General features: G+C 43.5%; 1 protein-coding gene across 1 annotated transcript in view; it reads left to right on the plus strand.

Moving 5' to 3' along the window:
* The first annotated feature begins 8,090 nt into the window (after positions 1-8,090).
* Positions 8,091-18,077, plus strand: part of RGS22 (regulator of G protein signaling 22) — an 89,399-nt gene continuing 79,412 nt past the window's right edge. The window contains exons 1-3 of the mRNA XM_056854883.1: positions 8,091-8,115; positions 12,630-12,658; positions 17,128-17,190. Of these exons, the coding sequence (XP_056710861.1) occupies positions 8,091-8,115; positions 12,630-12,658; positions 17,128-17,190 (117 nt within the window). The remainder of the gene's footprint in view (positions 8,116-12,629; positions 12,659-17,127; positions 17,191-18,077) is intronic.

Raw genomic sequence — 18,077 nt, forward strand, 5'->3', positions numbered from 1 at the left:
AACAGTACCCTGTCCCATTAAAGTGTATTATATGTTTACCATCTAGGAGCACTGATTGAAAATGAAGAGATATTGTCTTTCCTCAATGGGCAGAAAGTTAAGTTTTGAAAGGTATACAGGTGGTACCATTTTATCATCTTGTTATCTAGCTGACTAACCTTTAAAATATATTTTCTCTTTAATCAGTTTTTACACTATAGGCAGCTGATGGAATAACTGAGATTACAATGAGACCTGGATATGATTCACTCACACTGTCTTACCCAAGCAGAGTGCTGTTGCAGCAGACGTTTTATGGTAGGTTGTCATGTGCAGTACAATATTTTATCTAGTGCAAAAATGGGGCTTCAGGCAACTGGCCTTTTAACAGACTGATCATGCAATCCTGAAGGGGGGCAGAGCAGCATAGGAGCTGGCGTGACCCCAGCACCAGCGTCTGTGCTACACTGGACTACCCAGAGTGGCACAAACGCTGGTGCAGGCCGACTTATGCTGGCGCCGGGGAGCAGCACAGCAGCATGAAACCCATGTGCCGGCGCTGCCTCGCCGGCAGTTTTTCATTGCAATAGCATTCTGTCTACTGGGTCCCTTGCTTCCTTTAAACTTTGCATTAAAACTTACCAAAAATTATTTTTTCAGGCTTTAAATTCCTCCAATGTCTCTAAGATTGTTCAGAGGAACCCAACTTGGCAACGCTGTTTTTCTACAGCTGTAGATGTATTGATATTTCACATAAAAACTCTGTGTAGGATGCTACTGCACTAGGGAACTCTAGTGTGCATTATAAGAACCTAAACTGTTTTGTTTTCCTTTTGTTTCCAAAATAAGACTAGTTAGAATTTGCACAATGTATGACTAGTCAAGAAAAGGTAGCAAGTAAAGTAAATCAACACATCTTAAAAACTGTTTATTTATGCTCCTTCTTGAGAAAGGCAGCATACACAAGACTGTGTATGCCATATACAAGGCAGCATACACAAGACTCCCAAAAAGAGACTTCCAATCCAGGGATTGTCCACACACCAAACTGCTTAGGTTGCTGTAGCATGTGCCTTCCAGGAGTAGCCGCAGCTTCTCATTGAAAGGAAAAACCCTTAAAATGCAGGTTTTACCCCCCCCCTCCGGTTTTGCTAGAGCTTTTTTGTTTTCTGTTAAGCTAAGAATTCTCCATTGAACTTTATTCTTGTAAACCAGCTGTGTGGAAACATCCAGAATACTTCATACTTTTTTGTTTTATTGAATTTCCCTAGTAGAGCAGCTGTCATCATCCTTGATCTGTTTAAGGTGCAGGAAGCTGAAAGGGCTCAAGTCTTTCTAATCCCTTTAGCCAACAGGAACAGAAGAACTCACAGAAGACTGTCCAAGTAATAAATTATATCTGCTTCTAGTATGGAACTCCTCGGGGATGCTCGTAACTCTAAATGACAGAACATGGCAAAGTTACTGAAAAACATTTTGTCAGGTTGGCTTTATTTCAACAGTATGCTAGTTAGTCTTCTGGGTGCAGGATGGTTCAATGAATTTATTCAAGGCATTTGTGTGTGAGATAGAAGGAATGAGGAAATCAAATTTGAGAGCAATCAATAGTTTCTTTTTTATTTATCTGATTTACAGCCCCCCTTGCTTGTTCAGACTCAGATTTGTAGATTACAGAATAAACGGAGCCCTCCAATTAACACTGCAGTAGGAGTATGATTACAGAACTGGACACAATGAAAACAACTGAACAAGCAAACTGTTTAAGGCATGGCATACCATAATATAGAAAGTTGGTAACAAAGGTAGATGGTGCAGTAAAAGGTTACATACAAAAACATGGCAGTAGACTACAAACGTATCCCTTATATGATCTGTGCTGTTCCACTATTTTACAGTTCTAATCCCATTATACACATGCCTTCCTGAACACTTCTGCTTTTCACATTCTGTGAAATTAGAAGCCTGGGGGCCTTCCTGATGTCCTGTGTGGGCTGTTGCCATCATAGCCATATGCAGAGTGGTACTTTCAGAAGGTCTTTCTCACGGGTGACATAGCAGGAAAGGTGGTCCTGCAGGTATGTGGGTCCAAGGCCATTAAGGGTTTTACAGGTGATCGCCCTAACCTTGAACTGGGTCTGGTAACTGACTGGTGACCAGTAAAATGTCTGCAGAATGGGGGTGATGCGCACATTCTGCCTTGTGCTCGACAGCTGTGGTACCCACTGGAGACTGAGTCGCTTTTAAGGGCAAACCCAGTGCATTGCAGTAGACTAGCCTTGTAACCCTAGCATAGATCCATGTGGCCAGATCAACTGAATCAAGGTAAAGGACCATCTTCTAGACTAAATGAAGCTGGAAGAATGCTTTTTTGGGCAGGCACTTTAATTTGCTTCTCCAGCAATAATGGTGCATCCAGGGTATCTCCTGGGTCTTTAACTGAGTCAGCAAGTGTCAGCTGGACCCCTTCAAAAGTGGGAAGCACAATGTTTTTCAAGGCCTTGGCCTTCCCAGCCCTACTTTACTTCTCTTGTGTCAGGGTTCAGTTTCAACTTGTTCACGCTTAAGCCATTTAACTGCAGTAGAAAGTCACTAGTCGAGGACATCTATGGCATCACCAGGTCAGAGATATAGAGCCAGTTAAGAATTGTGAACATGTGTGTATACACACTAAACATTCTGTTTGCTCAGTTTATTAGTAAAACTGCCCATGATGAATTCTAGAAAATAGCACATCTCACTTTTCTTTCCTGCAGGAGGTGTGCTAGTTCCTTGGGTTTGTATGCACTTTGACCCCTCCCTCTGAATAAGTCATGTACTATTGAGTTAGGACTGATCTGTCTGACTGCATGAGACAGGATATGTTTTCAAGGATGTGTTCTGTAGAGTATACGTGTCACATCCCTGTTGGTGTTGGGAAACCCCACAGCTCCCTGTGGATCATGTACCTGGAGGCAAACCTGGGTTTTGCTGCCATTTAATATGTGCAATGATCTTCAAATAACTTAACAAAACTAGAAGTCCAGTAGTACCTTAAAGACCTAACATTCCAGTATCTGCTTTCATGAGTCAAAGCTCAAGCCCTCAGATAAGATACAATCGTGGCATGCCATTTGAATATTGAGGTTATTTTCCACCACTTCTTTTACACGTGATATTTCCCCCACATCAAGACTAGAGCTTCTGCACAGGCAAAAACAAAACCCCGTGAGCATTCAGTAGTGTAGTGGTTAGAGTTGTCCAACTAGGATGTGGGAGACCCAGGTTCAAATCCTCACTCTGCCATGGAAGTTTGCTAGGTGACCGTAGGCCTGTCATACACACACAGCCTAACCAACCTCACAGGGTTGTTGTGAGGGTAAAATGGAAGAATGCTGTAAGCAGCTTTGAGTCCCCATTGAGAAAAAGATGTGTAAATAAGTCTGAAAGTAGCTTAAGTGGCAGGAGCCTTGAAGAACTCTATGCTTGTTGAACTCTAATTCTGTCAAGGAAGGAGTTCTGCACTTGCTTCTTCTGAAGCTGCCAAGATATCAAAACAGACAGACTTTGGAAGGCTTCAGCCTACTCTGCTTCAAATAAGGACTTTAGAAAGGCTGATCTTCTCACTGCTGAATGAGGATAGGCAAAGGAAGTTTTAGGCTGTGCACAGTCTCTTTGCTAGGAATTGCACATGTTCAGAAACTAAGCAGTGGATCCTGTTTTCCCCAAGTAGGTAAGATAGTCTTACTGCTTTCCCACCCCCCACTGTGCAGACCTCTGCTGTTGCTCAGTCTATGGAAATTTTCCCACAAGCCAGTTGTGGGGGGAAGAAATTGGTGGGGGGGAGCTGGATTGTTTTACAGATCCTATTTTGCCTGCTTCTGATTTACAGTGAAAGTTGACACGGGAGTTGGCCTTACCCGTGTCTCATGCAAACAGAAAATCTGGAATGACATAGATGTTTATTCCGGATGGCAGTATGTATTATGCATGAAGTCGACTTCAGTGCTTACAAGATGCATACAAAAGCTGTTACCTTAATTCTAGGTATGTTACAATAGACGATAATAAAATTAATAGTGGATGTCAGAATTTGGGATGCACGAGGAACATGCCAGAGAGAAAAATCCTCTCCAAAAATCCTCCATCACAGCATGGAAATGTCTTGGTTCCAACTGCTTGTGCTTTTCCATGAAGAGAATGAAATTAACTACAGGAGAGTCTATGGCATACAGACCAACGTGATATAAACCAGACAACTCAACGCCCACTCTCTCCCTCTGAGTACTTTAAGCTGCTGCCAGATGATCTGGTGAGAAATTGAGGGCATTCTTTCATTGCTGTTTTTGGATCTTCAGGGAAGCTCTGTGCTGAGAAGCATGTAGAAGGGTTTGGAGCAGAGGTACACCCGGGGTGTTTTGATGTTTGCAGCTTTACTTTTTTGCTTTGTTCATTGATGTATACTGTGTTTCACCACTAGGGGACACTAAGGATTCATCTTCAGAAAGGACTGACTCTATTTTGGAAAACTGATTCTGTTATCTTTATGTTCTGCTTGAAGGCTATGCAGTACATATGTAAACGAGCATAAAGGGTTCATTCTCCAGTCTTGCCTGCCAGCTACAGCCAATGCATATTTAATACTGAAAACGTGTTTCATTTGACTAGCAATAGCAACCGATGGCCCTGAGAAATCGGTTTATTTCAGAGATAACATTCAAATCTTAGTTTTGTTATTTTTAAAACTCTAACCTTCCTTTCACCTCTCCAGGAAGGGGTGCAAGGCATTAGGTGATCAACTTTTTGGGCATAAAGATTCTGTTTCAGAGGAACATCTGTCTTGAAGACAGAAATACCTTAAATATTCTGAAGGATCCCAACTAACTAGCCTACTGCAGATTGTAAGGTATATGTTGAGACTGAATATTCAACACTAATTAGAAACAATTTCTCCTGTTGTCGAAGGCTTTCACGGTCAGAGTTCATTGGTTCTTGTAGGTTATCCGGGCTGTGTAACCGTGGTCTTGGTATTTTCTTTCCTGACATTTCGCCAGCAGCTTTATCCTATGGGATAAAGAATTTTATGAACAGATTGATGGAGTAGCTATGGGAAGTCCTCTCAGTCCAGTAATAGCAAACTTTTACATGGAATATTTTGAAAAGACAGCATTAGAATCGGCACCTTACAAACCTACAGTCTGGTTCAGGTTCGTAGATGATACATTTACTATTTGGAGCCATGGTGAAGAAAAATTAATGGACTTTCTAAACCATCTTAATAATATCCATCCAAACATTCAGTTTACCATGGAAAAGGAAATTGAGGGTAAACTCCCATTTGATACCCTTGTCATCCGTAAAACAAACTTTCAGTTAGGTCACAAGGTCTACCGGAAACCAACTCACACAGATCGCTACTTACACAAAAACTCCAACCCCCACCCCCGACAGAAAAGAGGAATAATCAAAACATTAATGGACCGTGCAAGACGGATCTGTGAACCACAGTTTCTCAAGGAAGAAACTAATCATGTAAATCATGCACTGCTAGCAAATGGCTATTCCAAGAATGAAATCAGAAGGGCCATTAAACCAACCAAAAATCAGAAAACTCGGGAAAAACAGTCTCCCATAGGAAAGGTATTGCCATTTATTAAAGAAGTCACTGATAGCATGGAGAAACTTTTGAAAAAACATAACCTACAAACAGTGTTTAAACCCACCAAGAAAATACAACAAATGCTACGATCAGCAAAAGACAAAAGAGACCCCCTCACCTCTGCAGGAGTATACCGTATACCTTGCAGTTGTGGACAAGTTTACATCGGGACAACAATATGCAACATACAAACAAGGATAAAAGAACTTGAAAGATACTGCAGACTTGGCCAACCTGAGAAATCAGCAGTGGCTGATCATGGACACGGTCTTATTCCAAGACACTGGACAATTCTACCAACTATTTTGTCGGATTGCACAGAGAAGCCATTGAAATTCATAAACATTAGCACAACTTTAACAGAAAAGAAGAGAGTTTAAAATGAATAAGGCTTGGCTTCCTGTCCTGAAAACCTCCAGACAAAGACTACAGTCCACAATAGCCATGCAGATTAGCTTTGGATTTCACACATTAACAGATCACTTCAGGATACAGTGGTTCCATATTAACATACCACACCCTCATTAGCACATTACCTTGATACTTACTGGACAATGATTAGCACATTACCTTTGATACTTTTTGCAGGACAATGATTCAGCTCAAACCCAACCCCTTTCTGACTATATATTACTCTTCCTACACACTTGACACTGAGAGACACTGTCCTTCAGTGTTACTCCTCTGAAGATGCCTGCCACAGCTGCTGGCGAAACGTCAGGAAAGAAAATACCAAGACCACGTTTACACAGCCCGGATAACCTACAAGAACCAATTTCTCCTGTGTTTGGGGGGTGTCAATACATTTGTTTGAAGGGGAAAATAGGTAGCTTCGAGTCTAGTAGCTCCTTAGAGATCAACGAGATTTTTAAGGTATAAGCCTTTGAGAGTCAGAGCTCCTTTTGTCAGATACAAGTAAGAATGGAGATCCCTGGGACTCCGTTGCTACTTGTATCTGAGCAAGGGAGCTCTGACTCTTCCTCAAAAATCTTGTTGGTCTCTATGGTGCTACTGGACTTGAATCCATCTCTTTTACCGCAGAACAACACAACTACTGGACTCAAAGCTAGCTTTTACTGAAGACACAGGCCTTTTGTATAGGGACGTTTCCCCGCGGTCACCCCCGCCAACTGCTTTGGGGCTTCTTTTTGATTATACATGGCTTTCCCCTTCAGAGGTTGCCTCACTCTTCCTGGTCATTTTGCCCGCATTTTCCAGGTTCTGGCTAAAACAGCATCCAGAAAACATGGCCAAAACGCACAGGGAGAGCGAGGCAACCTCTGACAGTCAGGAAAGGCATGCATAATTAAAAGGATGCCCCAAAGCAGTTGGCGGGGGTGACCGCACAGAAACGTCCCTGCATAAAAGACGGGTTATTTGAAAATCCTTGTACAGTTGTAAAACTCCAGGGACACAGCAACACACTCCCATTTATTCTGGACCAGTAGATCTTGAGTAATAACCCCTTGGTAGTTTTGTCCTTAGAACAGAGAGAAGAAAACGTTTACTGGTTAACCCTAATCCTGTTTACAAACTAGCTGGCAACTCCACCACATGGACACTTCCCTGTCAAGATCGACGGTCTTTTGAAACGAGATCAACTCTGCCAAAAGGCTGTTCAATCCAAACGGGTGGGGGCTATGTTTCTGCCGGATAAGCCTTCCCCCCCCCCAATATAGTCGTCACCACGGCAGCATTATGTGTTATTGCTACTTGAGGCGCATCACAATAGGCCCTGCCCGTGCAGAAGAAATAAAAAACCGTGTCGCCCCCTGCGCAAACACCAAGGCAGCCTGCTTGCGCGTGGGGAGAACTACACGAAGCGTGAACAAAGTCCGGGCTGTGAAGCTTGCAGAAGCTATTTCACACGATCCACGCAGCTTCCAGCCTTTCCGCGGCAGAGACCCGGGGCTGCAGAGGGCGCTGCCGCTTTTGCCGGCGAGGAGAACGCTCTCGCGCCCCCTGGAGGCGGAAAGGTCACCCGGACTTGCCAATTAACCAAGATCAGCGGCCGCGATCACGTTTTTCAAGGGGGAGTCTTCCCCCATTAACTCACTGTTGCTTTTTTGGGGTTTTTTTTTTTTTTTTTTGCGCGCCCGGAGGTTTTCAGCCAAGCCGAGAGGGACCCTCTCAGTAGCCAAGAAGAAGACAAATGGTCGTTCATGGAGCCAGGGAAGCTTGTTCTCGTGCATCGCCTGCAGCAGCTCCCTAGCAACCCCGCTTTGCTGTGAGACCACACAAAACTGACCCGTGCCAAGTTCGCAGCAAATTCGGGTGCGCCCAAGGCCGCTGTGGTTTTTTGTGTGTGTCGCTTTTTGTTTTGTTTTTACTTGCAGCCTCTCTGCCCGGGTCCGACCGGAGGAAGCTGCTTTGGGCTGCGCAGAGGAAAATGCTCCTTTAACTCCGCGTTTGCGGGGGCGGGGGGCGGTGAAGCGTGTCATTTCCAACGCCGGGCAATCGCGGACTCCTCCGAGCCATGCGAGAGAAGAGGCTGACCACCGGTACGTAGCGAGACGGCGGAGGACGGAAGAGGCTGGGGAGGTGGCCTTGCTGGCAAATCGCCCCAGCAAGAAGGGGCGCGTTGGCGCCGCTCAGTGATCGGGCATGTGCTCTGCACACGCAAGCAAGCCCCCATTTGTTCTCACGCTTTACCCAAGGCGGCCTATGTAGGAAGGTTTTCCCATCCGGTCGTGGACCACACCTCCATAGCTTCATAGAATCATAGAGTTGGAAGGGACCACCAGGGTCATCTAGTCCAACCCCCTGCACAATGCAGGAAATTCCAAACTACCTCCCCGCCACACACCCCCAGTGACCCCCTACTCCATGCCCAGAAGATGGTCAAGATGCCCTCCCTCTCATGATCTGCCTAAGGTCATAGAACCAGAGGCCATCTAACCTCTTCCTAACAACCTCCAGGGAAGATGAGCTTACCACCTCCCGAGGAAGCCTGTTCCACTGAGGAACCGCTCTGTTAGAAAATTCTTCCTAATGTCTAGATGGAAACTTTTTTGATTTAATGTCAACCCGTTGGTTCTGGTCCGACCTTCTGGGGCAACAGAAAATAACTCTGCACCCTCCGCTATATGACAGCCCTTCAAGATGGTTATCATATCATCTTTCAGCAAGCCCAAGTCCCATCTGTTCTCACGCTTTCTTGCATTTTGGAACCCAAGGTGGCGTATGTTGGAAGGTTTCCCATCTGGTCATGGACCACCGGACCTCCATAGCTTCTTACCCAAGGTGGCTGGCTCATAGGCCCTCCTCCACCTACAGTCACCCCTGACCTCTCTAGCTGTCAGAATCCTAGCTAGCCACTCAAGCCTGGTTCACACATGCTAGAGAACTAAGGAGGTGTAATTGTAGCATGCTACTTCAGACTGTGGGGGGAGAGATCACTTGTTTGAGACACCTGTGTTTCAAAGCCCCTTATGCTACACAGCCCCTGCAAGCAGAGTAAGTAGAATCATAGAGTTGGAAGGGACCACCAGGGTCATCTAGTCCAACCCCCTGCACAATGTAGGAAATTCACAACTGTCTCCCCTCGGTGACCCCTACTCCATGCCCAGAAGATGGCCAGGTAGACAAATCATTTATCCTAGTTAGTGCTACTTATTTAGTATGCTTTTATCCCACTCTCCCTCCATGTTTTCTTCCTCCATTTTATTCTCACGACAACCTTATTTAGAAGAAGAGTTGGTTTTTAAATGCCGACTTTCTCTACCACTTAAGGAAGAATGAAACTGGCTTACAATCACCTTCCCTTCCCCTCCCCACAAAAGACACCCTGTGAGGTAGGTGGGGCTGAGAGAGTGTGACTAGCCCAAGGTCACTCAGCTGGCTTCATGTGTAGGAGTGGGGAAGCCAACTCGGTTCACCAGATAGGAATCCACCGCTCCAAACCACTGCTCTTAACCACTACGCCACACTGGCTAGGCTGAGAGATGGTGACTGAAGGCCGCTTAGACATTTGACGGAATGGGGATTTAAACCCAGGTCTTCCAGAACTAGTCCAGCACTCGAATCATTTTCTGTGTTAAAGGACTGTTCAGAACTGCACAGTTCAACATGTGAAGCCTGATTTGGTACAGCTCATTCTACTACCTCAGTTCTCTACCTCTGCCATCTTATTCTCTTGCATGTGTGAACCAGGCCTCATTCGTTAGCAGCAACATGCCACTGGTTGGACTAGCTAAAAGGCCATTTCATATGTTCATAAACTATGCAGAGAAGTGCTTTCTGAGCTGGAATGATTTGTTCATGAAATTGCTTGATGATAGTGCAAGATTAAAAAAAAGCAGGTGAAAGAAGCCTTTCATTGTTAAGACATTTCCACCAGGAATGCTTATAGTGGTGTTTGCATTTTCCTCACCTGTAATTTGAATATAAAACACACATTGGTGTGTGCTTTGTACTCATTTGTACAGTTGAGTTTAGATTGGTTCTGTTGTCCTTTCTGTGCCTCATTAACAAAGTTTGCACAAGTGCACAAATAGTGTGAGAGACTGTACGTATTGATCGTAAAAGCAGCATTTGTTGCATACAGCATTTAAGCCGTGTTTCCAAGTGTGTGTCACCTTTGGCAATATGTATTTCGTATGTGTAGTGGTATAGTCCAGGGGTCCCCAGTGTGGTGCCTGTAGGCATCATGGTGCCTGCCAAGTGTTTTAGGAAGTGGGTGGGGCCAGGTAGGGCGTTTGCCCAGCAAGGCTTCTGATTGACTATTGGAAATTTGATTGGCTGTGTAGATTTTTTAAAACATTGCTGTGGCGCTGCACAAGGATCTGCACTGTGTTACTGAAGTTAAACTGTGGCAATCATTTTGCAGCTGGCTCTGCCTCTTGTGGCAGCCATAGGGTTGCCATCCTCCAGGTACTAGCTGGAGATCTCCTACTATTACAACTCATCTTCAGCCGATAGAGATCAGTTCACCTGGAGAAAATGGCCGCTTTGGCAATTGGACTCTATGGCATTGAAGTTCCTCCCCTCCCCAAACCCCGCCCTCCTCAGGCTCCGCCCCAAAAATCTCCCACCGGTGGCGAAGAGGAACCTGGCAACCCTAGGCAGCCGTTTTGTGGCACTGATTTTGCTGCTGTGGCCACCATGCCATGTCGGAATTCCATATGTGCCCACAGGCTCAAAAAGGTTGGGGGATCCTGGTTTAGTCAGTAGAACAGATTTAGCTTGCCTGATTTACACACTAAGCCCAGTTGGAACTGAGAACCAGCCTTGGAACAATTAAAATAATAATGAAAGTTTGGGCAGAATGCTCAGTTCATCGAGCAGCTCCTACATTTATTTGATTAAGGGTATGATTTTTGGGTGAGGGCCTGAATTCTAGGTAAGCTTCAGGCCAACCGTCTCTCGTTTCAGTAATTAAGCACTATCTATAGAGTCAGTGCAGAATACCCAGAAGTTGCTTTAAAAATTAATCATGTACATCCATGTATTGGATGCTGGAGGAGAGCAGCCTATTTCCTTCTTGGAAATGGCAACAGAAGGGGGATTTGATTGCACATATTATCATTAAGAGGATAACTCGTAAATGGGTGTGAAGTTCCACTGGAGAAATAGCATGCTTTAAATGCACAAAGGTTTGCCCTATACTGAGTCACAGCATTGTCTGTTTTGAGGGACAGGGTCTCAGGTGAAGGCCTTTCACTTCACCTACTACCTGATCCTGTTGATTGAAGATCCTGGGGTCTTAAACCTGGGACCCTCTGCATGCAAAGCAGATGCTCAGCCGCTCCATCTTTATAGCTTATTGAAATTAGTGGAGTTGTATGTCATGCATCTAACCCACACTTCAGCATCCTTTGTTTTGTATCGGATCATGATACACGTTTGCTACTGTTTATCACTGCGCAAAATGATGTACAGGATTTATTTTGTTCTGCTTTGCAACAGACTTTGGGTATGTAGCTTCTGACTTTACAAACAAAACTGTCTGAGAGATAGTGGCTTGTGCCATATGAAACCATGGTTTAATTCAGCTACGTTTAATATAATTGTCTGAATGCAGGCTCCCACCTTAGCGACAGTAAATTAGGGTACTCCAAACTAGGATCTGAAACCATGATTTGAAGTTTATTTACTTATTGTGGTGTTGTGTTATGTACAAATATGAGCATCTTGGTTTAATCTTGGCTTTTTGCAATTCCCAGTGCTGCCTTCATTTTAATGCAGGCCAGGATGCCAGTTGAATCTCTTGAGGAGAAGGACAAAGGTGATCAAACCAGCCTTTGTCAAAGTAAACAAAGATTTGAATGATAGTCCGTGAACTGAATCTTGGTTTCCTAAACTAACAGTAGTTAATATGAATAATTATTCCCTGTTATGCCTGAACTAAACCATGAACATTATGCAAAGACAAAAAAATGTGGTGGATAGGGTTGCCAACTATGGGTTGAGAAAATCCAGGAGACTTGGAGAGGTGGAGCCTGTGGAGGTTGGGGTTTGGGGAGGGAAGAGAAGAGGAGGGACCTTAGTATGGGGTACAATTCCATAGACTCCACCCTCCAAAGCTGTCATTTTCTCCAGGGAACTGATCTCTGTAGTCTGGAGATCACTTGTACTTTGGGAGAGAAAGGTCTTGCTCCAAGCATCCTTTGTTCCTAGCCCAATTTTCTATCCACTTGATTACATTGACTTTTAAGAGCCAGTTAGGAGCGGCAGACTCTAATCTGGAGAACCGGGTTTGATTTCCCACTCCTCCACATGAGCAGCAGACTCTAATCTGGAGAACTGGGTAGGTTTCCCCACTCCTGCACATAAGGCTAGTTGGGTGACCTTGGGCCAGTCTTACGGTTTACGGTTCTGTGGACAGGCTCTTGTTTTTAGAATTCTCATTATTCTCAATGACGATACAGCGGTTGATCTTTGTGATCAACATTTTAATATTTTTATTGTGATACATTACTTTGAAATATATAATGTTGCTGATAAAATAAATAATAAATGGGAAATGTTTAAGCCGTATAATTTTTCATGGTTTTATTTTTTATGTCTGTTTCAGTGCCTCCCGATATCAGAGAAAATGAGTTTGTAAGTAACCTGTTTTTTTTCCTGTCTTCAGAAGGGGGCCATAATTGAAAACTTACTTCAGTAAACAGTATGATTGGCACCCGTGTGTCTGCCATTTAATTTGTTTTTAATTTTTTTAATCCACTGTTTTTCATTTCCCCCCTTTTTTAAAATAAAAGGATCCTTTCACAAAGAGGATATGAATTAGACAGGCACAGAAATCGAAAGGGACTGTTTGTACCTCTGCATTGTTTAAATTAATATGAACACAGTTCTGTATCTTTGCAAGGCATAGGTCGTCTCACAAGGGACCAAGCGGGGACAAATGCCACACAGAAATGTCTTTGTCTGCCATTTGCCCCACTAGCAGAAAGCAACAGCACAAATCGCTTTCCAGAAACATTGCTTTTCTCAGATGCAGTTCAGGGCTCAGAAATAATATATTGAATGATTTATGAACCTGTGATTCACCCGCTTTGTTGATAAACTACCTCAGCTGGAGAGTTGAGATGAGCTCCCTTTAGGCCAGGAGTGGGGGACCTTTTTTCTGCCAAGGGCCATTTGAATATTTACAATATCATTTGCAGGCCATACAAAATTATCAACTTAAAAATTAGCCTGCTATATTCTTGGGCGGTCCTAGCAGCTCCATAGCTAACAACTCTTCTGCAAGGGGGGAAAAGGTTCCTTTTCTCGGCAAAACAAACTCACATCCGCCTTGAATAGAGGCTATTCCTGTCCGCGGGAGGGGGCGGATCACCAGTCTTAGATCCTTCTGAGCTAGAGATCTGCCAGGACCCATGAAGGGCCAGACCAAATGAGTTCGCGGGCCTTAAACGGCCCCCGGGCCTGACGTTCCCCACCCCTGCTTTAGGCAATGCCAGGGCTGATCTGGAATATACTATATGGTGTATCAACAAAAGGGCCAGATCAGTTAATCATAAAGCTTTGGGGGCATTCTCCCCAAGGAGAAGAAAGAAAGAAACAGAGATAGGTTTGAGGCCTCATAGGGAAGAGAAGTGGAGGGCAAGATCTCAGCTGCTGCCAAGGTAACATATGCCATAAACTAAGATTCCAAGAACCGTCTCCTTCCCTGCAGTTCAAGATTTCCTCCTCTGGCTTCAGTTTTCTGCCCCAGTAGCTTACCTTCTAGCCTGGGATGTCCTGGATCCTTTAAATCTCCAAAGCAATCCAGGATCTTCAGGTGTTTAAACACAAAAGATCTGAAAGCTAAATTGTCCTCTCTTAATTGGGCAATTTAGTTATTCCAGATTGATTACTGATTAAAAGGATGTTGCCTTTGTAGGGGTGGATTTTTCTCCTCCCTTTCACTTCATGTTTAACTCTACTGTTTTTTTTCCCTTTTTACCGCTACATAGCTTTCAGATTGTTTTGTTGAGCCAGATGCAAATACTTAATCTCTGTGACTGTCACCTTTTCCTCTGCCAGGGCTCCTCCCACACCTTTAGCAGCTGTAAAACAGACAAAAATTCAACATGTGTTCAACTGTCAATGCACCTAACAAATGATGGAAAGGTGTCTGTTGTTCTTTCAATTTAGGTCTGTTAAAGCCAACCTTTCTACCTGCACAGCACCATTTTCTATAAGATACTTCAGGAAGCCCCCACCCCACATTGTTCTCCATTCAGAAAAAAATAAGTTCATTTCTAGCAATAGTGACCCAAGCTAAATATTCTTTAAAGTACAGTTTTGAGTAAGGCTTCAGTACTAAACATATAATTACTTGAATATAAATTTTAGTGAATTCTGTATAACTTCTGAGTAAATATGTTTAGAATTAAGGGAAATACAGAGATGACATTTCTGGGAATTGGTATCATGGAGTAGCTAAGATAATGATCTGTGATCCATGACCACAGTTTAAACGTTTCCTCTGCCACAGACTTGATAGATGACCATAGGCAAGCCATTCTTAGCACCTTGTCTGCAATATGAAGGATAATAATATTGGCCTACCTCACAAGATTGTTGTACAAATTATAGAATTATATATGTGAAGTGCTGTAAACATTTGAAAATGCTGTAGAAATACCAAATATATTAGATTCTGCTTGGGAAAGTTTAAGATCCTGGAGAGAGCCCCCACAGAATCTGTTTTACCTTCTCGTTGCCCTTCCCCATTTCCTTTTCTGATTCTGCGGCCACTGTTGCAAAAGTAATAAAAGTGGATTCAGAAATGACAGTCCTGCAGGGAATTTTCATCATATTAAAAATTAAAAGATAAATGCTATAAGAGACCATGTATATATGCAAATAATGCAGTATAATATATAGATAAAAGATGCTGTTTTTAAACGTATAATCTTTCTTACTGCTATTTTAGTTCGTAAATAACATCATTAGGGACATATAAAATCAAGCCTACCTGTATATTTTCACAGGACTTCTAATTCCTCCAGTAAAAAGTGATTTGTGTTACAGCATTTCCGATGGCCAGAAAAGCGTTAATGTTCCTTGTTAATTTTTTGTACCGAATCACCTACAAAACAACAGCTTCAAAGTGATTTGCATGTTATGAGTGAATAAGTGTGAAATAGGTTGCTTTTAAGCACCAGTTTATATCTAAGTGACGTTTATAATACAAACAAATACTTCCAAACATTTTAAACTCAGCTTGTTACTTGTGGCGCTGGGAAACCTTCGGTTCATTTCAGCAGTGGTGTTGTGCAACCCCACTGTTTTCGAACGTTTGCACAGAGACCATGAACTTTTGAGATCATCATTATCTTACAATCTTATGCAGGCACTTGTAATTTTCTGCATGGGGGCATCAGGGGCAGCAGTACCAAGATTCCATCCCCGCATAAATGTAATAAGAATAATATTTGCTTCCATATCTTTGCAAGGCATAAGTGGTATCACCAAGGACAACCTAAAGCAGGGGTCTGTAATCTAGGGCTCCAGAGCCACATGTGGCTCCCTACACAGAACCAAATGTGGTTCTTTAAAAAAGAAAAGCAAATCTTTAAATTAAGGTATGTTGGAGGGAGGGGATGCGGAGTGGTATAGTATACCCTGATCTTGTCAGATCTTGGAAGCTAAGCAGGATCAGTAATTGGATGGGAGACCACCAGGGAAGACTTTGTAGAGGAAGGCATGTTTAATCACTTGCCTTGAAAACCCTATGGGGGTCCCCATGAGTCAGCTGTGACTGGGAACAGTCTGGTTGACTTGCGCAGTGCTGGCTGCTGGGCCAGGCCCAATAGTGTGGTGGGGAATCCACAAGGACTTGTGAGGGGCACCTCAATTTCCCCTGTATCTCTCTGGCAGCCTCCATATCATCTTTCCCTGCTTCCTTGTTTCCTTCCCACCCACTGACCAGCCTACCTTTTATCTGCCCCCTATCTTCAACTATATTTATTGACTATTCACTACATATATGCCTCGCCTTTCTCCACAATGTTGACCCAAAGCAGAGTACATCATTCTCTTCCATTTTGTTGTCAAAACAACCCTGTGAGGTAGGTTATGCCAAGAATATGTGACTGGCCCAAGGCCACCCAGCATACTTCCATGGCATAGTATGGATTGGATCCTGCTTCTCCCAGATCCTAACCTAAAACTCTAATCACTATACCACACTGGCCTTTGTGGAGTGGCTTCTCTTGAACAGTAGCAAGCAGTCAGTCATGGGTGAATTATGCTCCTTACACAGTATCAAGTCACTGGTTGCTGTCAGGCCTGGCTCTGATGAGTCCTCCTTCAAAGGCCAAAATATCCTTGGAAAGGGCCTCCCACTCCTCTTGCCTTTTTCTGACTGAAACCAAGGTTTGAAGCTGGTAGTACTGTTGTGGTTACCCAGCAACAGCCCCTGAGGGCATTCATTACTTAAAGCTACAGGCACTGCTTCTATCATTTTGGAGGGTTTTAAGCCCCCAGTGTGTGTATATGTGTGTGTGTTTCAGATTTTTGTGCAAACCACGGTCTTTTCTTGGGTTTGTAGAATCATGGCCTTGGTCTCCAGATTTAAGTATCCACAGATTTACCCAGGTTGTGAATTAGATATATTGATGTTAAGCTGTATATTTTTAGTTATACAAATTGGCTTGCTTATACTGCCTCTTATTTGATCTCTTGCTCTGAATTTTGATGTAGTTAGGCTCCTTGATTACAAAAGGTTGCTGACCCCTGCTCTAAATAGTATTCTTTATTTGAAGATTTGAGTTTTACCATTTCTCTGAATAGGCTGAGCAGAGATGTCTGCCCTGTCCATTTTTAGCAGCAAACATATTGCACAGAATGGTGGCATCTAGTTGCCAGATCAGGGAGAGCTGCAAATGTGCTATTTTTGGAGCCATGTTTTTTGGGCCATGTTTTGGAGCTCTGTTCTATTGGGTAGGGGGAAGTTCAGGGTACAGTTGAAGGTTTACAAAAGAGGAATTCTGCAAATTGGCCACCCTTATTATGAAAAAGCAGTATTCTTATTCAACCATGTGACAGTGCTCTGGGTTGTTGTTTTTTACCTCCAGGAGGAGTATCTAGCAACTGATGACATCCTTGTAGACTTCTTTAATGAATTCTTGAGCCTTCCAGTAAGTATTTTCATCCAATCTCTTCTCCAAATGCTTATTCTGAATTTTAAGAAAATAAAATTTGCAAGATTGTACAGGTTAAGACGGTAACAACTGCGTCCCTAAAAAGTAGAATGGGTTATTTTGTGCACCCGCTCCGGCTTGCCTCCATGTCACGGTGGATATGAAGCCGCACATCTGAGGCATTTGCCCTTGGAACTCACAGAAAACAAAATCCAGTGCTGCTGACTATGTGAGAAGAATTATCTCATACAGAAGACCCCAGAGGGTTTTTTAGGCTGAGAGAATAATGCAGCACTCCATGCCAAAGCACCAAAATGAAGTGTCTGTTGAGAAATCCTGATCTCATCATAATTTGATTTTCCCAGGAGAATTTTCTGTCCTCAGCAACTACTACAGCAATGTGAACTTTTTCTGTTTCCCGTTTGACTCTGCCGCCGCGCGTACAAGTTATTCAGGAAGAATGTGACACCCCTGTTAAAAACACTATTACAATTTTGGCCTTTTATTTTTTGTTTGTGCTTGTGCTGCTGTCGCCTAGAAACAGGACCCAGGTGTACGCATCAGTATGTAGGCAAGAGGTTAAATTAAAGAGTAGCATGTGACTCAACGTTACCAACTGCAGGAAACATGGATGAAGGAATTGTTTCTCTTTTGATTTATGGAACATAATTCAGCTAGTGTACTCTGAGGCTGGAACACGACGTTATGGAAGCCTCAGAGATGTCGCCAAAAACAGCGGCCCCGCGTCTCCCCCTTTTCTCCTCCTCTGTGATGTTTAGTAATACCAAACGTTTGACATTATGTTACTGTCCTGCATATCTACTTGCCCTACAAAACAAGGGTTTTAATTGGAGCCGCTCTTTGGCTTTGGAACTCATCTTTGT

The sequence above is a fragment of the Euleptes europaea genome, chromosome 8 (genome assembly GCF_029931775.1).
Source record: "Euleptes europaea isolate rEulEur1 chromosome 8, rEulEur1.hap1, whole genome shotgun sequence".
NCBI lineage: Eukaryota > Metazoa > Chordata > Lepidosauria > Squamata > Sphaerodactylidae > Euleptes > Euleptes europaea.